Below are 27,059 nucleotides of genomic sequence, written 5' to 3'. Positions count from 1 at the left end.
TTAGACATATGCAGGCAGGTTGGTTGGTCTAGGGGGATGATTCTCACTTTGGACATATGTCCACACCTATGTAACCATCACCACAGTCAAGAATTGTAACTCCATATTTTCATCAATCATGCTTACTGAGAGTTTGGTGTGTTTCAAGCTCCCTGCTGGACACTGTGAAGGATATAAGATGAAATCACTATTCCCTGCCTGTGTGTTTGCTCAAGTTTAAAATTCTGCCTTTCCCTAAAGAGTTATCGAATCATACACTCATTTCCAGGTCTTTCCTCTGATGTTTGCTGAAAGTACACTCAAATTTGGTTACCAAAGGCTTTGAAATGACATGTGTAAACTGTTTGACACCTGCGTTCCTGGTTAAATTGGGAAAGAGGAAAGGTCAGGAACCCTGCCATCTTTTCATTGGTTCTGATATAAGCAGAAACTTTTCTTTAATTGCTTCTTGCATGGAAACAGCCCAAACAGTAAGCTCTGTTTCCCCCTTTTTCCCTGTGTGTAGGCAGGATAGTAATTACCACCTGCTGAAAACTTGGAGAAATCCGTTCCGTGTCCAATTAGAATTTTTGATTTGACTGATAGATCTGGCATCCTGTCTTTATTTCTGTGACTGCTCTCAATGATACGCACCCTGGGGACTTCCCTGGTGTTCCAGTGGTTAAGAATCTGCCTTGCAATGCAGGAGACACGGGGGTACTGTTGATAAGATCCCACAAGCCACAGGGCAACCAAGTCTGCACACTGCAACTACTAAACCCACAGTGCCACAACTAGAGAGTCCGTGGGCCACGACAAACAGTCCCACCTGATGCAACCATGACCCAAGACAGCCAAGTAAACAAATAAGTATTTAAAAAAAATAACATGCCACTGAGAGGCTGTGCATCCTGGGGTGAAAAGAGTGGGGAGCTCTTTTGGTTTTGCAGTTCTCCCTCTCCCTCCCCCCACTTCCCTTTCTTTCCTAACCTGATGCTGCACTCCTGTTTGTGAATGATACAGGCACCCAGGGTTCCTGTTCTGTCTGTGGCACTGCCACAGCAGAACCAGGGGGCTGGGGATCAGGTCTCCAGGAGGCGTCTGGGGCGGCGCACGCGGCAGCCGGCCAGCGTTGCAACCTCCGACAAGATGAATGGAGGGTGAGCCCTGCCAGCGCAGCTCGTGCAAGAGGGAGCAATCCCTGCCAGCGACACTCCAGCCGAATCCTTTCCAGAGAACTCGGTTATGTAAACATCCAGGCGTCAGCCTCCAGGCCAGATGGACGCCCCGGGCCGACGTCTAAGGTAGCTGTGAAAACGGCCCTCGGTGCAAGTCTCCAGGTCCTCGAGTTCTCTGCAGCTTTGTGTTGGCAGCACTGGGCCAGGGAGGGGCGAGGGCTCGCTGCTTCCTGCCGGAGCTGGGACCACCCTGCAGGACCGTGTGCCCCAGGTCTGCTGTGTGTAATGCCATTGGAAATTGGTCTGATTTCAGCCTCAGTCTCGGAAGGATCAGTTCTTGGACTGGAGCACTGCCTTCCAAACCTGGAGGACTTGGCGTCTGCGCGCTGGGCCCCGGGACTCAGCCATGGGTGGCACGTGACTTTGCGTCCTGTGCCGGTTACATGAGAGCAGGTGGCCTAAGGGGTCGTGCATGGGCGGTAGATGACAGGGTCACCCTGTCACTGGAGCCTTTGCTGTTTAAGCCCACATGCAGCTTTCCCATCAGCCCCAGGAAGACATGGTCTCCAGATCTTTACCTCCTCTGATTACCCTTCCTTGGCCTTGCTCCAGGTTCTTTCATTTGGTACCTAAAATATAGTATTCAGAATTCAACACAGATTTCCAGATACGGTTAACTGTAGTAGGATATAGGAGGCATCCTGATTTCGTTATTCAGGATGCTATACTTCTAGCATGTGAACTAAGAACAGGACCTGAAACCATAAACAATATGACTTCACTTTGTAGCTGTTGAAGTTACCATCTAAACAAGCCTCTTGTCATCTGTAAGTGTGGTTGGCACACTTTTTGGGTCTGGTTATGAGTCGTGAGGGCGCAGTACAGATATTGAGAGCTTATATTTATGATAGCATCTCTTTTTATGATATGAAAATATCTGTGATTTTATGGACCTGAAGGTCACAGGTACTACTATAGTTTGTCGCCTACATTCTTTCTTTAAAATATTTATGTATGTAATTATTTGGCAGCACCCGGTCTCAGTTGCAACATGCAGGATCTTTGATCTTCCTTGTGACATGTGGGATCTAGTTCCCTGACCAGGGATCGAACCTGGGAGCACCCAAGTCTTAGCTACTGGACCACCAGGGAAATCCCTGTAATAGTATCTCTTTATAGTTTTCCAATTGCTTGTGTCTTTTCTAAGGCACTTAGCCTCAACACTTGCAGTTAGAACCCTCTTTCCAGACTCCTCTCATTTTTACACCAGTTAGGATTGGATTGATGTGAAAATATCATCCGGTAGATACATCAGTGAATACATCGTGATTTGGCCATCCTCAGACTCTTGGCTGGAAGCTGCTCCTCCTTCCTGTTGTAAAGAGGGTTCTCCAGCTGTACTTCTCACTGCTCTGTACCCACACGCCACCCTCTGCCTTAGCTCTGCTGCCCAGCTGATGTTTCGAGAACACACCACATTCTCTTCCATCCAGGTCTTCTTCCGTCAGGTCATCTCTGCCTGATGTCCTCTTTTCCAACAGCACTTCCTCACCTGAGCATTCACCAGTCTCCCAGGTGTGAGTGAGGGTCTCCCCACACTGTGCCCCATTGCATCTTATACCCACCTCATTGTCACACGTTACACTGTCATCTCCTGTTAACTTACGTACTTCTGCTGAACATAGAAGCTCTTTAAATAGAGGAACAAAATTGTGTTCATCATTAAGTATCTAATAAGATGCCTGGCACAGCACCATGTGCCATAAATATTTGTAGATGAACACACACTATGATGAACACAGCAATGTATAATCCTCTAACCTCATTTCTCTTATTTCATGAGGGTTGGTTACTGGTTTACTCTCTGGATTACTAGAGAGATGGATAGATCTCTTCTAGAGGAGAAATTATTATCAAAGGAGATGAACTCTGCAGTGTGAATCTGCCCACATTGCAAGCAGATTCTTTACCATCTGAGCCACCAGGGAAGCCCAAGAAACTAGAGTGGGTAGCCTACTCCTTTTCCAGGGACTCTTTCTGACCCAGGAATCGAACCAGGGTCTCCCGAATTGCAGGCGGATTCTTTAACAACTGAGCTATCAGGAAAGACTGTGAACTCTTTAGCCATTTGCAGTTTAATTTCCTAGGATATTAGTAGTCTTCTACCTAACTTATAATCATCTGATAATTAAATAATTTTATCTTTAACATATTAATCACTTTATAATTGTTAACCATACCAACTCGGCATTTGCTTTTCCTTTTTGTTTATGGTGATTTACAGAGTAAAATTACTTTTTAGAAAAATAATTTTAAAATGTAATCAAATGTATATACATTTTTCCCTTTTGGCCCATCCATTGCTTTTATACTTAAAAAGACGTGATAAGCCTGTCTATTTTAATATTTCACTGTATGAACCACTTGGAATTTATTTGGGGAAAGAAGTACAGTTTGCGTTCTGAACAGTTTTTTAAATTAATTAATTCTGTTTTGGCTGTACTGGGTCTTCGTTGCTGCGAGGGGCTTTCTCTAGTTGTGGTGCTTGGGCTTCTCCTGTGGGGGCTTCTCTTGTGCTGGTGGAGTGTGGGCTCTGTGTGCGGATTTCAGTAGCTGGAACGCACGGGCTCTAGAGCACAAGCTCAGGAGCTGTAGCACACAGGCTTGGTTGCCTCACAGCATGTGGAATCTTCCTGGACCAGGGATTGAACCCACGTCCCCGGGAATGGCAGGTATTTTCTCAATTTCTGGACCACAGGGGAGGTCCAATTTACATTCTTTTAGTCATTAGTCCTACCATTTACCTTCTTGGCGAGGAGATTGAAACTAAACAGGATCTAAGTGGTCCAGAAGCTCATCTTTTAACAAAGATTTATTGGTGCCAAACAATGAAAACATTCCTTTTCTCACTCTTGTTTCTTAGAACGTATCTTTAAAGGCTTTTCTATTGTCCTTAGATGTTCCTCATTTTAAACCTTTGCTTCAGTTTTCCAACCCTGTCCCTCTAGGGTTGTGACACTTCCTCATCTATTTCCATCACATATATAATGTATTTCATGTCCTTGACACGTTGTATATATTATACTAAAATCTATATTTTATACTAAAATATACTAAATTATATACTATACTAAATTCCTTCGTGAATTCTCCATGCAGATACTTTGTGTTCTTTGAATGTCAGAATCTTCACTTTCTCATTCAATTTTATTTTTATTGTGTTATTTTTATCTTTAAAGTTTTTGTATTGAAATTTCGATCTCATGCAAATGATATTCTTGTAGATCCACAGAGTCAACCTCATCTTTTTTTCTGGACTTTAAAACCATTTTCCTTGAGTCTGGGGCCCCCATAGGAATACCCATGTGTCCTTTTCTATAAAAAATCCAAGTGCAGTCATCAGAACAAAGAAAAGTGTAGATACCTGCCTTTTCCTGTGGAAGAAGCATCTCCATTCCACCCAACACTCTTTTTTTTTTTCTTATAACTTTTATGGTTTCTTTTTTTAAATTAATTAATGTATTTTAATTAGAGTCTAATTGCTTTACAATATTGTAGTGATTTTTGCCACACATCAGCCATGGGTGCAGATGTGTCCCCCATCCTGAACCCCCCTCCCACCTCCCTCCCCATCCCATCGCTCAGGTTCACCAACACTCTTATCTCTGAGACACTGAAGTCAGAACTCCACCTGCCTAAGCACAGGTGTCATTTTCTTTCTTCTTTGCTCACCTCACGGAGAACCCTGGAATGTTGGATGGGTTAGAAGGGTTCTTACTGCCTCCTTTGCATGTTTTGTTTCTTTAGGTTTTATACCTTCCGAGTCACCTTTGAAGGATGTCTTCATGGACACCTGTGTTATAAACAGTTGTCAGTAAGAATAACACCTGAAAAAAAAGAACACCCTGAATCTGCTGAGAGAATCAGGCAGGGTCTCTTTGGCAGCGGGAGGGTTTCATCTCCTCCTCTAATAACAGACTGTGTGTTCCCCAGCAGTTCTTGTGGTCCCCGCAAATGTCAACGTGGGGTACTGACACCCCTAAACCTCCATTCCTCCACTGGATCTGACATGCCTTCCATCAGCTCTCGTGGATTCTGACACATGACCAGGGCCCCAGGGACTTTGCTCTGTGAAGGCCTGGTACTTACTCAGTGCAGGGAATAGCTATCCAAAACATACCCACCTGGCCCATCGCCCCCTCCAATCTGGCCACAGTAATGGACAGCCTAGTGTGAGTGGCAAAAAGTTGCAGCCTCATCAAGGCCATCCTGTGCCTGTAGGGGAGGGGTGTGTGCATCATTGAGGAAAACCGCATTCCATGCTGCAGGTCGTGACGCATTGTCTCTCGTCTGTCTGACTGTGCTGATCAGACAAACGTCACCTTCCCAAACTAGAGCCTTCTGTGCCAAGCAGAGTTCCACACACTGTGTGCATTAACTTGGTTATTCCTTTTGGCAGCCCCATGAGGTTGGCATGAGGATAGTCTCCATTTCAGAGACTGAGGAGTGAGGCACAAGTTGGTGAAGTTCTTGTGGGTTCACACCCTAGCCCTTGGTGAAGCTGGGACAAGAAGCTGGACCTAGGTGGTCCCGCCCCAGAGCCTTCCTCCCATCTTCTCTAAGCCCTGGCACAGTGACCTGGGGAGGACAGAGGCAGGGGAGGCTCGAGGCCTGGCATCAGGGCTGCCAGACCGGGCTGGGAAATCACACACATCGCGCCCCCCCCCGCCCCCCCCCCCCACCGCCTGCCGCCGGTGGCCAATAGGGCGGAGAAACCTTGTGCATCATCATAGAGTCTGGAAGAATGAGTGAAAGTCACGTCCATCTTTTCCTTAAACTAGTGACCTCCGAGAAACAAGATGAAGCTTCCTTTGGTCACTGCTGTGTCTCCAGCCCCTGGCTCTGTGTGCAGTCTGGAACAGGCAGGCAGGGATTGTCCTCTGGGGACATGAGGGAGGAGAAGGTGGCTTCAGGCCAAAGAGATGGCATAGGCTGGGCCTGGAAACAAGGGTGGCCCTCAGAGGAACAGAACCTAGAAGTCCAGGGCAGTTGAGTCCTGGACTTGGACTGGTCTTGGAATTGCGGGGATGGGGTTAGGGAGGAAGGAGAGCATTTGGAAACAAACAAACAAAAAAAACAGGTCAGGTGAGATGAGGCCAGATCTCAGAGGGCTGATGATCCAGCATTCAGGTATTACTCTCTCACAAGTGGTAGCAACAGTGTGTAATCAACAGGAGATGTTTTACAACCTCCTCAGGAATCTCCTTCTCGGGCCTTTATTCCCCAGGGCCTTCTGTCCAGATCTGCTCAGGATCTTGCTGTCTACACATCCCCACCTCTGTTCCCAGACATCCTCTGTCCAGACTTCCCAGGATTCCCTCTCATGTCAAAACTCCCAGCTCACCTTCACTTATGAGAAAGCTCCATTCCTTTTGCCCAGCCCTCTCCAAATAATGATCATAATAATACAACATCAAGTAGCGTGGAATCTCCATGAATCTTCAAAGACCTTAGTTGTTCTACTTGCAGAACCAAAGTTGTGTGGAAACAACTTTTTTGGGTAGAAAGCAAAAGCTTGCCTATAGATGTGCTGTGAATGAGGTGAATATGTGTTAACAAGTGTATTTTGGATAGAAGCAGATTGAGATCTTGCTAATGTACTCAAAATGTTGGTCAAGAAAATCATTGTCTTTGGAAGATGCTCTGGCAGCAGCAGGAGCCAAGTGTGATGACCAGGTCACTCTTCTTTCAGTGTCCAGCTGGTTAGAATGTAATTCAGAAAGTACTGCTGCCTTCCAGTAACTGAACGCCTCACCTGCACTTCTGTTCACGTCTGTTAACTGAACTGTAGTATCATCACTATTCCGTGGTCACTTAGCAGGTATCTGGGCTTCCCTGGTGGCTCAGCTGGTAAAGAATTCACCTGCAGTGTGGGAGACCTGGGTTCAGTCCCTGGGTTGAGAAGATCCCCTGGAGAAGGGAATGGCTACTCACTCCAGTATTCTGGCTTGGAGAATTCCATGGACGGTATAGTCCATGGTATTGCAAAGAGTTGGACACGACTGAGCAACTTTCATTTTCACTTTCTTTCACTTAACGGGTGTCTGTGGTGCATAACCAGGGCCCATGCATGTGGTTTTCCCAGTGTCCTTTTCATCCTGACTATGTAGTTGGCTCTCAGACAGGAGAGTCTGATTGTCACACTCTCGCCCTGAACTGAAATGCCCCTCTTGGGCCTTGACCTTCTGGATCTGAGACACACCTGTCCAACCTCCATGTCTATAGCTTGTCCTCAGATTGCAGTGTCTTGTTGGAAGAGAAAAAAATGTCCCTTCCTTCCCTACATCCTACAACAGAGCTCTGGCTGGGAGCTCCTCCTCACTGGGATCACATGAGCCCATCAGTGGACTGGCTGTCCTCTCCTTTGACTTTCTAATTCTATCCCTCATTATTTCAACTTTATGCCCCAAGACTGATTATGAATTTTTTGATCCTCTCACCTGCAGCCCCATCTGGAGAGGATTGAAATGATGGTCCAGTAGGACTCGTAGCTTGATCACACAGAGCAGTGGTTTGCAGGGCAGCAGAATTGGGGACTAAAATTGTCCACTTGTTACCAAGTCGGAGCTTGTACTCTTCACTGCATGACAGTCTAATAAATCGAGAGATGAGTTGTTGGAGCAACAAACAGCCTTTATTCAGAAAGCCAGCAGATCAAAGAGATGGTGGACTCATGTCCAAAAGAACCAGCTTGCTTTAATTAGAATTCAGGCTTCTTTTATACTGAAGGAGATGAGGTGTGGTTGGTTGTTGCCAACTTCCTGGTGTTGGAATCCTTTGGTCTTGCAGCTGTCACCATAGTTCTGGTCACAGTGTTCCTATAAACCTTCAACAAGATAAATGTTCTCTGTTTTGCAACTTTTTATCTCTAAATGAATAGAAAAGTTATACCTTTAAAGGTCAGAGCCTTGAGAATGGGGTGACCTATATATTTCAGACTGTAGGCAGCATTCGTTCAAGCAATAGAATACAAAGGTTAAAGAAAAAGAAACATCCAATATGGAGTCAGATTTCTTCTTCCCTGTGACACACGGGGCCATGGCAGCTCTCTGTTGTCCCCAGCCCTTAGTGCTCCACAATACCATTACTTCTCTTCCTGCATTACCAGAGAAAACCCAGTTTCCTTTTGCTGGATGCAGAGAGACCCGGACAGCATCATCACCGCCACCACAATTTGCTTTCCAAAGATCCTCCAGTGAAACACTAACTACACTCATGACCTCATCAAATGCACACTTGCAGCTGGTCAAGCTTTGAAGAATGCTAGGCTATTTCAGTTCTTATTACAATGCATTGCCACGTGAATTTGTTTCTAATAAAGACACACATTTAATCATTTTCATCTGGGTTTTATCAGTTCCGATTGTATTCAGCAGCCAAGAACCTCAAGGACACTCCTGTGTGTGTCCTTCTGTGCCTCGGAGACTCGTAGTAAAGACAGAGGTGAAATAATCTGCCAGAAGTCATGGAGCAAAGTCAGGACAAGGTCATTCTCCCTGAATCAGGCTTCTGCTGTCTAGTACCTGGTATCTTCTTTCTTTCCATTAGCTTCTTGATTTTAATATGATGTCACTATAAATCAGACAGAAGGAAAAATTATAATAAAAAGGACAATATACCTTTCAATTTTTCTTAAAGGTTCTGGGAAGAGGCTCCTCATGCACTTTTGCTATATTATAATATTACAATAGCTTATTATATCTGGTATTTCCATGGCACAGGTTAGATGTAGGTAGCAGATAGATGAGTATTTTTTAACAACTTTTTGAAAAATTAATAATTCATTTATTTCTGGCTGTGCTGGGTCTTTGTTGCTGCGTGTGGGCTTTCTCTGGTTGCAGGGAACAGGGACTCTAGTTGCAGAGTCGCAGTGTATGGGGTTCTTATTGCGGTGGCTTCTCTTGTGGCCGACAGGCTTAATTGCCTTGTGGTATATGATCTTCCCGGACCATGGATCGAACCCATGTCCGCTGCATTGGCAGGTGAATTCTTAACCACTGGACCGCCAAGGAAGTCCCAACAATGAATATTTTAAATAACTTTTAATTTGTTTAATATCCTTTCTGTGAATTTATTTACTGTGGGGTTGAGTTTCTTGAGGCCGCTGTGGATGTGCTGTGTTTATTCGTCTCCTGGGTATGACAGCTTCGTGATTCTGGAGATTCTGGAATCCTGTGACTTTCTGGTACTTAGGGGAGTCCCTGGTCTTCATATGTCTGCAGAGGAAACTGAAGGGATGTGACACGTTGAGGTGACCCAAAGAGCAGATGCTCCAACAATGAGTTGCCCTGGGAACTCATCGTCATGAATCTGGAATTTCCTTCTGAACCACAGAGGGGCCTGGTCAGAGGCAGACTGTGAGGTGCTGCTCTCATGCTTCCCGCATCCTCAGGATGCCCCATTCTTTACTGAATTTGTTACAGTACTGCTTCTGATTTATGTTTTGGTTTCTTGGCCCTGTGGCATGTGGGATCTTAGTTCCCCAACCAGACATCGAACCCACACCCCTTGCATTGGAAGGCGAAGCATTAACCACTGGACTGCCAAGGAAGTTCCGGTGATAACGTTTTAAAGGATAAGATTTCTATACATCTGTGTCTCTTTTTCTGTCCTGCATATAAATAAAATAAATAAATAAATAAATAAAAATTAAATTAAAAAAAAAAAGATAAGATTTCAGGTTGTTTGGAGGAGTATTGATAGTTTTCCTAAGTATGCTTTGGAAATGTTAATTCTTTGTTTCATGCAATTCCAATGAGTCTTTAATATTTCTTATTTTATTGCTCCATAAATTATTATCTCTAGAATGAATATGAATTGCAACGTGGTAACTTACTAGGCACAGAACGAGTAGTCACGTGGTAACTGTGACCCTGGCTCTCCTCCCCCTCCCTACACTCTCCCCAGCCCTCAGGGTCTTAGTGGTAACGATTCCAGTATAAATTAATCTCAGGAAATATCTTGGTAACATGTGTTAATTTATTTTAATTTTTTAAAAGCATATGTTTTTCTGAGTTCAAGATCTGTTACCCTGCCATCTTTGGCACAATATCATTAGTTTTCTATGAAAATATTATTAACAGGGGGACTAGGGCTATTTCTTTGTAGTGTGTATAGCATAGTAGATCCATTACTTGAAAAGTGACAAGAATAGGGCAGAGCAGACATCCAAGAAATGACTCAGAGAGGGAGAGGGGGCTGTTAGATAGAGGAAAGGGAGATAATGAGAAGAATATTGAATCTGGGTTTACTTTGTTTTGAATTTGAAGAGAAAATATTCCTAACGAAGCATGTTTTCACATGATGAACTCGGTACCCGGTACCTCTTCATGTAAAGCTCTTCAAAGTCACCGTTTGGGGGAGTTCGTCATCTCTGGTTAGGTAGTTGTTTTTCAGTAACACCCTGCAGAGGGGACCCCTCTGTCATATTGGGACAGACCCCCTCTGCCATCAGGAATATGTCAGGCTCTGGTGGGTGGAGGCCCTCAAACACAGACACTTCTAATCCCCCATTTCACATTCTGCATTCCCTGGACCCCTCCTGGTCACAGTCAGGTTCCCTCCTGCAGGGAGAGAAGGTGGGAGACCTTCAGTCTTAAGAGTTCTAATGTCTGTGACCATTGTATTTCTCACTTGTACATTAATTAGTGTGCCTTGGTATGTTAAAATCACAGAAAATTGGTACAAATGAACTTATTTACAAAACAGAAATTGAGTCACAGATGTAGAAAACAAACTTACGGTTTCCAAGGGGCGGAGAGAGATAAATTGGGAGACTGGGATTCACGTCTGCACACTATGGTATGTGAAACAGACAACTAATAAAGACCTACGCTATAGCGCAGGGAACGCCGTTTGGTGCTCTGTGATAAGCTGTATGGGAACGGAGTCTGGAACAGAGTAGTTGTATGTATGGCTGATTTTCTTTGCTGTACATCAGAAATTAATACAACATTGTAAGTCAACAAAACTCTAATTAAAAATTAATTTTAATATCTCACAGGCAATCTAAAATGAATTTACTGAGAAGGAAGCCTCTCAAGCTCCATTTCCTATAGCTAACCTCAGGCAGAGTCCTTCATTTTTCCAGATAAAGTTGCTTTTTTACATTTTTTAACTGAAAAAGAAAAAAAGATGTGAGGTCGTATTTGGGTGGAGGTGTAGGACCACCCATAACCCTGCTACCGCAGCACATAATTACTTTATTTTGGCCTCTTAATTCCCACAATTTTATTGGCTACCTTTATAGTACATATTTCTTATTCTGCTGTGTTCACTTAAGCTTGTATCATACATGCATTTCCATGTTTGTGCATAGTTTTCGTGATTCACTGTATGTCTTAACAGCAAAGTTGGATAAATAGAGCGGACACCTTATTTCCAAAATAACACTATTCTGTGTATCCTTTGGCATCACAGTGCACTTGGCAGGCATCTGCTTGGTATAGAATTGTTCTGTAACAAGTTGATTCATGGCTGGAGAGGTAGCCAGCTGACATCTGCAAGATGCCTTGTTCTCCGAAAGGATTTCCTTTGAGTGCAATGCCAGCCCTCCAGTTGTGCCCGAGCAGCTGAAAATGAGAACAAGGAAAGCAGTATTAGTTTGCAATTGTTAGTATTCAGAAGAAAATTTCACTGTGCCTGGGAAGCCAGACAAAGCTACAGATGTCCAGCCACTCTCTCTACACACACCCAGGATGGCAAACCTTTTCTCAGCTGATGATGAAAGCAAGATGCTCCTATTTTCCATCCATGTGGAACAACAAACAGGTCTCCTTTTTGAGGAAAAAAAGAGCCACAGCTGTGCTGTCAAAAGAAAGCTGTGCTTTCAAAAACATGATGATTCAAAGTTGAGTTTCTGTTTAGACTCACTTCTCTGTGCAGATTTTTCTCAGGGGCAGTTTGCCTTCCAAAAGGGAAAGTGAAATCGCTCAGTCATGTCCAACTCTTTGCAGCCTCATGGACTGTAGCCCACCATGCTCCTCCGTCCGTGGAATTTTCCAGGCAAGAATACTGGAGTGGGTTGCCATTTCCATCTCCAGGGGATCTTCCTGACCCAGGGATTGAACCCGGGTCTCCTGCATTGCAGGCAAACGTTTTACTGTCTGAGCCACCAGGGAACCAAATTTCCTATTAGAATAGGGAGTGTGCTTGTAAATCCCCCAAGATTTAGTAGTGAGATTTTGTTTAAGGGAAGAATGACGTTGGAAGATCCTTGGGTAGATCTTAACATCTGAATGTACAGCTACTTCTTTAAATGTATGAGCAGATAAGATGAGATGCAGGGAATGGAATTGTATGTTTCAGATGAAAATGAGACTCAGGCATTAGAGTCTGACCTTAGATATGGGTATGAACTCAGGGTCACGTCACACTTTGCAAGTTTGGAAATATTTTAAGAAAAATGATAAGGCTACCTTTTCTTTATGGCCGTGAATAGAACTTTATTTGATATAGTAATGTCTGTTGGATACTGATTTTCCTTGGTTTTTATACAACTTATTAGAATGTGAGTAAGTAACTCAAGAACATGTTTATACCCTTAACCGTTTACAGTATAAAGAAGTTCAGAACTTTGTGTTTTATATATGGAAAGGACAAACAGAATTTCTTAAAATTCCTTAAAACTGTCCTTAGCTTTGAAATTGCTGTATAATGCAAGGAACTCAACCTGGTGCTCTGTGACAGCCTAGAGGGACAGGATGGGATGGGGAGGGTGGGAGAGAGTTGCAAGAGAGAGGAGATATATATATACGTATGACTGATTCACACTGTTGTGTGGCAGAAACCAATACAACATTGTAAAGCAATTATCTGCCAATTAAAAGAATTTAAAAATTAAAAAATGTTGTCCCCACCCTTCAGAAAAGTTTCTCAAACCATTAATATTCATAAATGTTTTTAAAGGAATTCCAAAATAATATTCAAGATGGTTGTAGCACTCCCCTTCCTAGAGCTTCCTCTCTGCTGACCTTGAGTTCATCCTAGTAAGAACTGAATTGCTGATTATCTAAAATGTTATCCAAAATGCCTGTGCAGTTGCTGTCAGCTGCTCTATTGAAATGTGAACATTTTGGGTGCTCTTTTTTGTTAAAGAATCATTTATACATTTTGGTATGGCAGCATATATTTTAGCATAATTTAAAATTATAATAGCTTTCTTTGAACTTAGATTGGGCAATGATTGAAATGAAGCTGATGGATTTTTTTTTTCCAGCCAAGTTTTTTATTCACTTTGTAGTTTTCCTTTTTTAAAAAAATTGAGATATAGTTGGCTTATAAGATTATAATCAGGCATGCAGCATAATTTGACCTCTGTATATGTTGTTAAGTGATCCCCAGAATAAGTCTAGTTAACATCTATATAAGTTACAAAATTTGTTTCTTGTGATGAGAATTTTTGATATCTGCTGTCTTCAAATGTACAATATTGTATTGTTCATTATAGTCAGCAGACTGTACGGTACATACCCAAGTCTTATTTTAACTGGAAGCTTGTACTTTTTGACCACCTTCACCCAGTTTTCACCCCCACCCCCATTCTCCTGTTTCTGGCAACCACCAACATGTTCTCAGTATCTAGGAGTTCATGGCTTTTTGGTTTCATTGGTTTATTTTAGATTCTACATATAAGTGAGATCATACACTATTTTTTTCTGTCTGACTTATTTTACTTAGCATAATGCTCTACAAGTCCATCCACGTTGTCATAAATGGCTAGATTTCCTTTCTTATGACTGAATCATATTCTTATAAATAACTATGAGTGATAATATGACTTGATGGAAGCATGAATAATACTATGACTTGGTTGGCTTCTTTGAAGGAAGGAGAAAGAATTCTCTTTAGGAATGGACAAAGCTTTGCACACGCCAGTGGTCAGGGAAGGAGCCGGGTTGGGCAAGGAGAGAAGAGGCTGCCTTCTCCGTGTTTCCTGGAGAAAGCACTCGTGAGAACGTACTGCGATGCCCATGAAGTGAGGCAAAGCCAGAATCAGTCCATGTTCATCCTTCCTTTGGGTCTGCATGACATGGCTGATAGCTGGGGAAAGGGAAGGTGGCTTCAGTGGGGGCTACAGTCATATGCAAAGCCAAAGACTGGAAGGAATCTTGAAGTCTTCGGGTCCAGGCAGCTGTGTTGGGGTGGCTCATACTCATTTGTGAGCATAGTTGCTATCTTTTCAGCAATTCTGTGCTCCAGTTGTAAAACATAGCCCTTATTAACACTAAATTATATAAACTTACAGTTAAATAAATTATGTTAGAACAAAGTTAATACGTACTATAATAACTAAATAAATCAACTTAACACATCCTAATTATTTTACTGGCCTTTGCTAGTATCTCCATTCTTGAAGTGGTATGTATTAGGTTTTTCTTGTTTTGTTTCTACTTACTAGATTGCTGCTTTATTGTTGTTGTTCTTACCGCTGAGATTCTTTACCACTGAGCCACCTGGAAAGCCCCACTGGTTTATTATAAAAGGATGAAACCCAGGAACAGCCCGACAGAAGAAACGCATAGGGAAGTTATGGGGGAGAGGCACGGAGCTTCCCTGCCCTCTCGCAGCATCATTCTATCTGGAGGTGCTGTGTTTTGTCTCTGTCTGTTAGAAATACTGACAGTTGCTTGAAATCAGACGTGGTGAAGCTTCTCAGAGCAGCAAGAGTCTTTTGGTTAGAGTGGTGGCTGTCTTAATATCTCCCAGAAAGCTTGGTCTTCAGAGGATTTCCTTTGAGGGTGATGCCAGGGCTCCAGCAAATGCTACAAATTTGGAAGCATTCTGAAAGCTTTTTCCTTCCAGAAAGCTGGTTGTTAAACATTTACCATTGCTCCCAGTGGGCCCACGTACTTGTTTTAATACCTGAGATGGGGGTGCAGAGATGAACAGAGGCTTGTTCAAAGTCCTGCAGCCAATAACCAGCAGGGTTAAGACTTGACTTGGTCTCCTGCTGCCTGCCAAGGTGCTCTTTCTATTGTACAGATATGTTATTGGTGAAGGGCACAAGGCAAGCGGTCAGGTTCAGCTGTGAGCTTTTATCTCCAAGGTTCCTGTAACACAAGGGACAGCTCTGTAGGGACTAGAGTCATACATGAGGAGAGGGGATGATTAACAGAGAAATCAAGTTCAGTTGCCAGTGGGGTGGTCTTTTGCTCCCTGTGATCAAATAGGGGAACGAGTTGGGAGGTGGCAGAGACCAGATACTGAACTGTGACCCTAATGCACAGTGATAAACTTATTGAAGAGTGACTCAAGAATGAAGAACTATTACCACCTGATATTATGTTATATATGCATTTGCTAGTTTATTTTACACCTCCCCCATGAGAATGTAACCTCCGTGAGGACAGGGACCTAGTCTTGTGTGCCACTATGCACCAGCTCCCAAAATAGTACCTGGCACATAGAAAATGTTCAATAAATATTTTGAATGAATGAATGAACCAATCCTGCCATTTCTTGGCCTTATAGTCTCCAGCTCCCAGGGGAGGTTTTGCCCAGAGGAATGTGCCTGCTAGCATCCAGCATGGGGACCCTCTAACCTTGTGAAAGGCCACTAGACTCTTGGTGACCATCGTTTGTCTTTCTTCTTAGATGACGGAGGGCCGTCGATGTCAAGTACATCTTCTTGATGACCGGAAGCTGGAACTTCTAGTTCAGGTAAATAACTCTTGGCCAACTTTCTAAGTTTTTTCTGCAACTGATGCAGTTCAGATATTGATTCAGCTGAAGGGTGGGTGAGAAAATAAATCATTTAAAAATCTCTATTAAAATCTCTGAGAGAAGATTGGGGCACACCATGCTGTTTGTGTGTACATGTGTGTATGTGTGTGTGTGTGCACGTGCACATGCTTACACGCTATTTTTGTTCATTCTGCTTCTTTGTACAGGACCCTTGAGGCATTCAAGGCCAGATATAGATCAAACCTATTGTTACAAATCTCTAGAAAAGGAAATTCCACAACTGCCATTAGCTAATCTTTCTGAATGGAAGGAGTTAGCTATAGTATAACCTAGAGAACTCTTGCTACAAGACTGATTTTGTCATCTTCCTTGCTTGAGTTACAGAAAATAGTTCATTATTTTCAAGTTAAACCTTCATAGGTGTGACGAAAGAATAGCAATCTCCTGGCTCTGTCTTCTCTCTAAAGGCTGAGTAACCCCAACTCCCTCCCAGAGGTCATCATTGCCATCACTGTTGATCGCCTATATGTTAGTTGACACATAGGAAATCATTTATCCCCAAAGAACTTATCCATGGCAGAGAAGTCAGAGCAGGCAATAGAATCCAGGCATTAGAATTAGTCCATTAGAAATGGACCCTGGTTTTGTTCAGCTTCAAAAAATACGTATCATTGTTTTACTCAGAGCCCTAAAGAAGGGTGAAATTTCCAAACTTGATTTAAAGAACTTGATTCCAAATCTCATGTTCACCTCCAACTTTTCTAACCATATTTGCTTAATATTCTCCAGTGTCTATTACATTCTTAGGGCAGTGCTCCTTAACCTCCATCATATTTGCCCTGGAGATGCTGCAGTTCATCAGTGGGTTGAAACAATGCCCATATGCTCATTCACGAGGGAAAAGTATGCTCCCGGGGGGAGATTTACATAGAGGCACTCAGATCTCATGTTCCCATGTATGTACTGCTGGGATTTGAAAATGTTCAAACTGCTAACTTAAAGAGTGACTACTTTTAATACGATTTCAGTTTTAAAGGTGTTACAAATGCAGTGTAGGAAAGAGAGAAACTGTGGGAAGAAGCTCAAAACTGCAATTAACAGTTCAACTCCTGTTCTCATTTTGGTAGATTTCTTTCCAGCACTTTTCATATTTGTATTTCTTACATAGTTGCAATCATGTGTGACTAATTCTCTGTATTTTCTTTTTTCACTTAATGTTCTCTTTCATTAGCCTTTTCCAAGTTACTGAAAATTGTCATCTTTGTGAATAGCTTCATAAATTCCAAAAATGGATATTCCATTAGTATTGAGTCACTTACTCATTTAGGTCCATTGAAGGTTTCTTTACAGTTTTTCCACTATTACATTTTTACCATACTACTGAATGCTGTGATTAATTTATCTACCCTTGTACCGTTCTCCCATGTTTAGGATTATGTCCTTGTTAGACTAGATTCGGAGGACCACAGGCTTATTAAGAGTTGAAACTTTGGTTTAGATTGGAGGGTAGGGCAGTGGATAAGACTATAAAGTGAGCAAGATCTCTTCAGTTAGCAGCATCACAAACTAATAAAGCACTTGGAGCTTTTAATGGTTAAGAGTCAACTTGAGATGCTGAGAGGTGTGTGGTCTGGTGTGTTTTAGATGCTTTTTAATATCAACTCTTAGAGGCTTAGAAAGCAGCTACCCTCTTAAACAGGAAATGACACCTCAATGGCAGTGAAATGACAATCGGTTGACTGATTTGCTCTGGGGAGGTATGGTTGGGGGCATCTGAAGTAGTCTCAAGTCACTGAAAAGAGATGCAATTACTGATGTGCAGCAGTTTTGGAAAGGGCATTTTCAACCATTTACAATCAAGAAAATGTTGAATTGAACCAAGTAAGAGAAGTTCATACTCTTCCCATCCCTTTTCAGAATATGCTTCAAATGTTATTCCCTCTTCCTGGAACACTCCTTCCCATGCCCTCACCTCTGTCCCTGAATAGTTTCTGTTAAGCTTTCAGTTCCCAGATTCGAAGACACTTTTCCCTCTGAGACTTTCCTTGTCCCCTCAGGTCAGGGTCTTACTGTTACCCAATCAGACTTGGGTCTGCTCACCCACACACAGTAAGGCTGGTTGCTGAAACAAGATTGTGGTGAAGGGAAGTGCAGCATTTATTGCAGGTACTAAGGGCTTCTCTTGTGGCTCAGCTGGTAAAGAATCCACCTGCAATGCAAGAGACCTGGCTTCAATCCCTGGGTTGGGAAGATCCCCTGAAGAAGGGAAAGGCTACCCACTCCAGTATTCTGTCCTGGAGAATTTCATAGACTATATCGTCTACAGGATCGCAAAGAGCCGGGCACGACTGAGCAACTTCCACTCACCAAGATAGGAGTCCAGGCAGCTAATGTTTGAAAGGCCTGAACACCCCAAGGGCTTTCAGGGAATGGCTTTTAAACACATGGTGAGGTTGTGATCAACGTGTGGATTTTCTTCAGGTTGGTTTGTAGTGGGGTAATTGGAAGTCAGCATCATCAGCTTTCTGGTTCCAGCCAACCTGGGGTCTTTGTGTTTGTGGTCAGCATAGAGTTAACTTCTTCCACCTGGTGAGGGGGTGGGTTAGTATCTACAGAGCAACTCAAAGGCTATGGCTCAGAATATTATCTATGGTCCTTAGGTCCTTCACATTGTTTAATGGCTGAGCTATTATTATTTTGTCTTGCTTATTTCCTTTGTTTCTGTATTTTCTCACTTCTGTGATTAAATTTATTTTCTGGAACTTGGAGAAGGCTAAAGTTCTTCTATAAATAAGAGGCAGGCAGAGGACATGGTGGGGGGAGGGTGTCTGTCCTGGGAAGACCCCTCGCTGACAGTCCTGCTCAGTGACATTAACTTTCACTCTTGCCCCTGAGGTTTCCCTCTTACTGTCACAACTCATCACAACTCACTGCCATGGCCTGTTTACTTGGCATTTCCCAGAGCCATTGACAGTGTGAGGGCTGGGTCTCTGTCATGATCACTGTGTAGCCCCAGCACCCAGCCCAGGGCCTGGCTCATAGGTCACTAAATAAATCCTTGTGAATGAAAGAATGGGCAAATCCTAAGATACTCTGGAAGTATCTCCCTCAAGGACCATAGAACCAATTGCTTTGAGTTTAGCACCAAAAAAAAAAAAACATGGAAGCAACCTAAATGTCCATCAACAAACAAATGGATAAAGATGTTGCACATATATACAAAGGAATGTTACTCAGCCATAAAAAAGAACAAAATGACACTATTTGCAGTGACATGGATGGAGACTGTCATACTGAGTAAAGTAAGTCAGAGAAAGACAAATATATGATATCACTTGTATGTGGAATCTAAAAAAAAACTTTTACCGATGAACTTATTTACAAAATAGAAATACAGTCACAGATGTGGAAAACAAACTTCTGGTTACTGAAGGGGGAAGGGATAAATTGGGAGGTTGGGATTGATGTATACAAACTGCTATATATAAAATGGATAGCTGATAAGGATCTACTGTATAGCACAGGAAACTACTGAATGAATACTCTGTATGATCTATATGATAGGGCTTCCTTAATGGCTTAGATGGTTAAAAAAAAAACTCTGCCTGTGATGCAGGAGACCCAGGTTCAATACCTGTGTTGGGAAGATCCCCTGGAGAAGGGACTGGAAAACCACTCCAGCATTCTTGAGAGGAGAATTCCGCGGACAGAGGAGTTTGGCGGGCTACAGTCCATTGGGTCACAAAGGGTCAGACACAACTGAGCAGCTAACACTTTCACTTTCAGTGACCTATGTGGGAAGAGAATCTTAAACAGAATGGATATATGTATGTGTATAACTGATTTCACTTTGCTTACAGCAGAAACTAACATACATAACGGTATAAATCTATACCCCAATAAAATGAATTTTTAAAATATGAAGAAGAAGAAGATGGTTGTTTTGAGATGTTAGTCTGCTATCTTCTTGTTCAGCCGGCTTTCCGAATAAAGTTGTATTCCTTGCCTCAGGGGAAAAAAATGAAGAAGAAATGATTCTAAACTCTCATATATTATTACAATATGAGTTGCAACAGAACTTGGAGAAACAAGGATGGACAAAAGCCAACTTAAATATATGACTTTTCTTTGTATCCTACAAACTACTGTAGTCCAGGATTGTACTCTCTTGACAGAAGCTTTAGGGGATTCCCTATTCTCGAATTCATTGGGACCCAAGTTTTTAATAGCATATAATATTTTGACTCAGAACCCTTTTTTTTTTTAACAGCTTCATAGACTGAGAACCTTGTAAGTTGTTTAGTCACCACTATTATGCATATTAAATGCTAATGTTTTTGCCATTGTTAAGAACAGTTCCAGAATATCTGTAATAAGCTGTGGACTGAGTAGTACCCTTCCTAATCTTTTGATCTGGTGGGAAAGGGTGGATGTTTCCTACACTGACCTCATAGGGGCTATAATATGGAGAGGCAAGTTTGGAGGAAATGGTCATCTCTCTCAAAGATGAAAACAGGTTGACACACAAGGATGAATGAATGAATGAAGGACATTGATAACAGCAACAGACATGGGAGGTCCAGCTTTTCAGACACTAAAGATTAGAGTAAGAGACTCATCCAAGGCTAGACCACATACCTTCAGAAGCAGCAGTTTCCAGCAGCAGAAGTGGTAGAACACTGGGCTAAGAATCAACATGTAAACAGAATTGCTTTTGTATCAGAAGGATGCTGGTAATCAGACAACTACAGAGATTATTTCCTGCACCGGTGCAGACCTGGTCACTGTAATGGAAGCATTTCCCTTCTAAGGGTTACAGAGCAAATGGCCATAATCCCCACATTGAAGGCTTATTACAAAACCCTTTTGAGATTGCCAAGTGGAATCTTCACTTCCAAGTTCCTGATGGTGTTGAGTAAATCCCGCATTATGTGTACAGGGGAAAGAACAGAGGTCAAGAATTCACATACAGGGATATTAATATTCAGAAGGCTCATCCCTCAATCCACAGGCAGGTTCCTGACACCCACGACATGACCATGTAATGCCCTAAGTCACTGGACTGCACTTACGGACAGCTGGAACCATACTGTGACACAAAGATGTGATTTAGTAACAAGTCAACCCTTCAGCCTTGGTCATCATTGTGTGAACTTTGTCCAGCCACATCGTACTCCCATTCAACAGAAGTCAGTGGCATTTTCTCCATTGCACCAAATTGTTTCAACCTTTTAGAAACGTATTTGAAAAAGCCTGCATCAAAATACAAGAGGCCACCATCATGGACTTTTCTCAACCAACCTCTTGATACTTCTATAACCAGACAGGAGGGTGCCATGCTTGTTTTGTATTAAACTGAACTTCTCGCGTCTGGCCTTCCTATAGTTATTCCTTTAAAATTACTTTCTTCACTTTTTTCTGATCTGAATGTGTATTTAAGGGAACATTTTGGAAGCAAAGAAAGAGAAATGAGCTTTACTCTTAGTGAGAATCATTTCAATAAGACGGAGAGGAATTTCCTGACAGTGATGGTCAGTGGGTGGAGGATTGGAAGTTGTTAATGGGAAGATTCCGGGCCCTTTCTCTTGGCTTTCTTAAAAATACAATAGATTTTTCACTAGACTGAAATGGCTGAGGTGTGGTCCTTCCTTATTAGAGTCTCTTGAGGCTTATGATACTGTGTGAGACCTTGTCTTTCTGGAAGACAAACCAGTGAGAGAAAAACACATATGTAGCTTCTACTTCCAGAGATGCCTTGTGCCAAGGTCTTTCCTGGTTCTTTGGATGAGTGGGTATTATGCTCATAGTAGAATTTCCTCCCTTTGATGAGAGAACACACCAGAGTCTTCTTCATCCCCTGCCACCGAGGGAGCTGCCCAGTGATGCGGGGCGAATCCTAAGATTACTGTCTGTCTCTTCTCTGACCCCATCTCTAAGTGGCCATTGGCAGCACATTTATAACTATTTACTTCCATTTGCTGCCGTTTAAGTAGAGGAACAAAGTGTCCTATGATTCTGAGAAATGGAGCAAACTTAAACAAGTCAGTGTGTTTTCAAGAGAATTAAAGATAGCAGCTGGACTATTCTTGTGTATTACATAGTGTCCCTAATCCTGATAAAACCAGTGGTACAGAAACATCAGAAGAGATTTAAAGCTACACTGTGGGGTACAGTTGGAGCCCTTGAAATGTGGCCAGTCCCAATTAAGATGGACTGTGACTGTAAATCATGCTCCAGATTCTGAAGACTTCATTTCTTTTAAATAAAATATCTAACTAATGATTTTTATATCAGTGATTCCATGTTGAAATAATATTGGGCTATGTGAGATGAAAGAGAATACATAATTAAAATTAATCTCAACTGTTTCTTGTTCCTAGTTTCATGTGGCTAACTAAAAAACATGAAAATTTCCCATTAGGCTTCCATGATATTTCTGTTGGACAGCTATTTCTGAAGGATAAAGAATAGATCATTTAAGCAAGAGAAAAATTATAAACATAATAGACTTGCTTAAGGTTATCCAAATTTCCTGTCGAACGACCTCTATAATAATGATGGCACTTTACAGAGTTTCTCTGGAGCATATCTTATTTAATCTTCACATTAACTATGTAAATAAAATGCTAATTCAGATGGAGAAACAGAAACTCAGACAGGTTGATTAACATGCTCAAGGGTCACAGAGTAGTGTACGCAGCTGGAACACTGCTCCTCTGACGTTTCAGCCTATTCTCTTTCATTGCACAAGTAAGAAATATATGCGATCAATATCAGACTTAATGAGATGGTTCATGTAATATGTGGCTGCCATGTTGGCCCCAACACCAGCTTCATAAATGACTGGAATTAAAGACTTAAAACCTCCTCTCAGGGCTTCCCTGGTGATGCTCAGTGGTAAAGAATCTGCCTGCCAATGGCAGGAGACATAGTTTCGATCCCTGGTCCAGGAAGATTCCACATGCTACGAAGCAGCTAAGCCCATGTGCCACAATTACTGAGCCTGTGCTCTTGGGCCTGGGAGCTGCTGCAACTACTGAGCCCACGCGCCACAGCTGTGGAAGCCCATGCACCCTAGAGCCTGTCCTCCACAAGAGAAACCACTGTGATGAGAAGCCTGTGTACCACAACTAGATAGTAGCCCCCACTTGCCTCAACTAAAGAAAAGCTCGTGCAGCAACAAAGACCCAGCACAGCTACAGATAAATAAATAAAAGTTTAAAAAAACAAACCTCACCTCAGATGGAGAACTGAAGATGGGCTTTCTGGGGTTGTTCTGTTTCTTTGAACTCAGTTTCTAATCGATAAAGTCAAGAAACACAGATTTGACACATGATAAAGAGCTTCAACATCTTGTCTTAGCCTGAGGGTATCAGGTATGAGAGAAACTTAGCCGCAGATTCAATAATTCTTGGCTTCTCATCACTTTCCTCTGCCTGACAAAGATGCTAGTGATACAGGCTTAAAGATAAAGTAAGTTTATATAGCCTCTGAATAAAGCAGCATTGAAGGCAAAGTAATATTCTTACCTATAATAGGCTTAAAAAATGCAACCTGCACATGACTTTTTCAGAAATCTGGAACTCTAATAGTGTTGCATGGAATAAATGAACAAGCCCTGAGTTTCCTCTGTGTGCACACACACATACATATTCACGCTCACCCCCATCCTTAGCTACTTCCATGGTTTATCATGTTTTTCTATAAAAATGCAAAGATTATTTTCTACCAAGGAAGCCAGGAATTTCCCCAAAATGCACTTTGCCAAGAAAAGAAATATACAGAATTGATTCCATATCTTCTCAGCCGAGAAGGGTGGTCTGTTTTGCTAGCTAGCCCGTCTACTGAAGCGAGAGCTGGCTGGGCCATCTGCTCCTGTCTGGACTGAAGTCACCAGGAGGTATGGTCTCAGCCAGGGGTGGGAAGCCCTGTGCAGAGCTGGGAGCAGACCAAGGGCCCTGGGTGTTCTGGACCTTCTGTCTGGGACCTCCCAGGCCCCCAGGCCATCTCATAAAACAGGAGCCAGGGGGGTCAGGCAGCAGAGCTATGGGCTGACCTCAGGGTCACTGCAGTGGCCATCATCATTTATTAAGCTTCTGGCTGCAAAGCTGGGCATTCCCCAAAATGAGCCAAACAGATGTCTTCCTAGCCCCTGGGGTGGCTGATAATATTTAACATCTTAAAGGCACATTGTGAAGCAAATAGATGTTAAGTTACAGATCACAGACGGAGGATATAGTGGTATGTAATGGTCACTCTAAGTGGAATCAAAATTAGTGGCTTGGAGGAATAAGAAATAGTTCTTAAAGTATACCCTTGGGGGCCACAAGCAGCTCAGGAGTTTCCACCTCTGGCGAGAGGAAGGAGGGACCTGTACATCCTCCCTTTTGCATGAAGGGCCTTTATGGAAAAGTTGGGGAGCTCTGCTCTGCTTGATAACCAAAGCCAACCTCAGTCTCCCTGTGGGGCTGTGACAGAGGAGTGTCAGGATTCAGCAGGTTATGCAGTCATCCGGGGGCCACACCTGCTACACACACCCCAGCATACAGGCACACACAACTCCGGGAGCAGCCAGTTCAGGGCAAGGAGGAGAGACCAGGTACCAGGTGGTTGAGGTCCAGGCTCTGGTTAGTTAGCAACATCCCCTTCTTTGCTTCCTTCCCCACGTCACCCTCCTTCCACCCCAGCCCTGTTTCTGTACACCATTCTCCCTTGATATTACTTTTAACCGGCTTTTAAGCATATCACTCAGAATACTTTGAAATGGCCAATATTGGCCGATTATGTCCTACTGAAAAGACAGTTTTATGGGGTTCAAACTGTGTGGAGGGCAAGAAAAGGAATTTCAGGAGAGGAAGACAGCGCGACACCTTACCTCCCAGAAATGACCCTCTAGAAAGTTGATTTTTGTGGCTTTGTTTTGTGTGTGTGTGTGTGCTACTGCTGAGTTACTTGTTTTGTTGATACTTTTACAAAATCGTTTCCACAAATTCTCCAAGGTAACCCAAAGCAGTGTTTTCAGAAAGGCGCCTTGGGAGGCAGGTGGGGACTGTGGGCTCTCTGGTGTAGCCTCTCTGCCCAAGAGGGGTGAGAAAGGTGAGGGGTAGAAATGAGCTTAACACACAACGTAGGTCAGCAAAATGTGTCAGTAGGGGAAAGATACACAGAAAACACACACATGTGTGTGCACCCCCCCACCCCAGGAGAGTGTGGAGATGGAGAGAGAGCCGGCCATCTGGAAAGGATGGCTTCACGGGAACCTGGGTGTTAACAAATCTGGGTGTTTTTTGTTTTTTATCCACAACTCACATTAATTTTTGGCACATTGCTCGACTTGAATTGCACTTGCTCAGCTGGTAAAGCTCTATTATTCATCTTTCCCTGTGCTGCAGAGATGTCACTGTGCCTCCCTTTGCAGCAGAAGGTCATGTCTAGAGGTGGGCTGGGCGACTTTTTGCACATCAGGGGTATTCTTACTTCTGCAATGGGCTGTGTGTTCTCCACTGGCTGTAACAGCACCCCTTTGTCTGTGCAGTTATACCAAGGGCACCCCATTCTCCCTTATAAGGAGGAGATACAGGAGGATTTGGGGAAGCAGAGCTGTGCGTTCTGGCAGCCTCTGCTGAAACTTGTCCCATCCTGCCCGAGATGGAGGGGAGGGTGGGAGAAGGGATCAGAGGTTTGGGGAACTCTCGGCTGCTCTGTGCTCTTCCCTGTCTCTCCCACCCCTGCAGCCCTGCCCCAGAGCTCTTGAATCTCCCTGCTGTCCAGGTTGCTCACTTGCCCAGCAAAGAACCAACAATTTAGTTATTATCAAAGCAACACAGAAGATTTCCAAATCTTGCCAAAGCCCCCATCTCATACATCGAGCCACCTGCTGGGTCCCAGCAGACTGTGGAGATATTGCAGGTTTGGTTCTGAGGACTATAATATGGCAAGTCACACAGTGTTTTTGTTTCCATGTTTCATTTGCTTTATCTTTTAGGTTTCACATATAAGTGAAAACCTACAGTATTTGTCTTTCTCTGTCTGACTTACTGCATGACATATAATACTGTGTGGGTCCATCCATGTTGCTGCAAATGGCAACATTTTCATTCTGTTCTATGGCTGAGTAATATTCCAGTGTGTGTGTGTGTGTGTGTATCACAACTTCTTTACCCATTCATCTGTTGATGGCCACTTAAGTTGCTTCCATTATCTTAGCAATTGTAAATGATGCTTCTCTGAATATTAGAGTGCATATATTGTTTCAAATTAGTATTTTCATTTTCTTCAGATATATGCCCAGGCAAGGAGCTGCTGGATCATATGGTAGTTCTGGGCTTTAGGTTTTTCAGGACTCTACTGTTTTGCACAGTGAATGCACCAACTTACATTCCTACCAACGGTGATACTATTGGTTGCCTTTCTCCACATCCTTGCCAACAGTTGTTATTTGTTGTATTTTTGATGGCAGCCATTCTATAAAAATATCAAATCACTATGTTATACACCTGAACCTAATATAATACTGTAGATAAACTTGGATTTTAAAATACTTTGATTTTAAAATTTCTGTTTATACTATAGTCTCAGTGTCATGTAAATGGAGAAAGTTTGAACCCCTCTGGCTTGTTCCTTACTCCTGACAGGGATTCACCTGAGGGGTCTCAGCAGAGCCCTCAGGGTTTAGAAATCACTAGATGGAAACCAGCTGATGGAAAATATAAGTATCCTTTACTTTATGCAAATGAACGCATTCCCAAAGAGTTCAATACGATTAGAGCATTAATTCCCAAAGCCAATTTTTAATGCTTTGGGAAATTTTATGGCTTAGTGATTCATCATCAGTATAGCTAACTGAGCACTTCTTTCTGTACCAAACTGTTCTAAGGGTTCCATATGTGCTGAATCATCAGATAATAATTAACTCCATTATTCTTCCCATTTTTCAGATGGGGAAATTTCGGCATAGAGCAGTTAAGTAGCTTATTCAGGGTGGCACAACAGGGAATGAGTAGATACCTAATTCAAAATTAGACTGTATGGGTCTGGGGAAGAGCAGTTTGTCACTGACAGCGCAGATTCAAGGGCCAGACAGCCTGGCTTCAAAACCTGGTCGGAGTTTAAATCAGTCATGGTCCCGGAGTTACCAACCTGATGCTTAGCAGCTCC

The 27,059-nt window shown here is 42.9% G+C and overlaps 1 protein-coding gene across 4 annotated transcripts in view; it reads left to right on the top strand.

Annotated features, from left to right (window-relative positions):
• FRMD4A (FERM domain containing 4A) overlaps window positions 1-27,059 on the top strand; it is a 360,038-nt gene that overhangs the window by 123,375 nt on the left and 209,604 nt on the right. For all 4 annotated transcript variants that reach the window (XM_065921130.1, XM_065921128.1, XM_065921131.1 and 1 more), the window contains exon 2: window positions 15,813-15,878. In XM_065921130.1, the coding sequence (XP_065777202.1) occupies window positions 15,813-15,878 (66 nt within the window). The remainder of the gene's footprint in view (window positions 1-15,812; window positions 15,879-27,059) is intronic.

Source organism: Muntiacus reevesi, chromosome 2 (assembly GCF_963930625.1).
Source record: "Muntiacus reevesi chromosome 2, mMunRee1.1, whole genome shotgun sequence".
Classification (NCBI taxonomy): Eukaryota; Metazoa; Chordata; class Mammalia; order Artiodactyla; family Cervidae; genus Muntiacus; species Muntiacus reevesi.
Note: the sequence above shows the minus strand (reverse complement) of the source record. Positions and strands in the feature narration are given on the sequence as shown.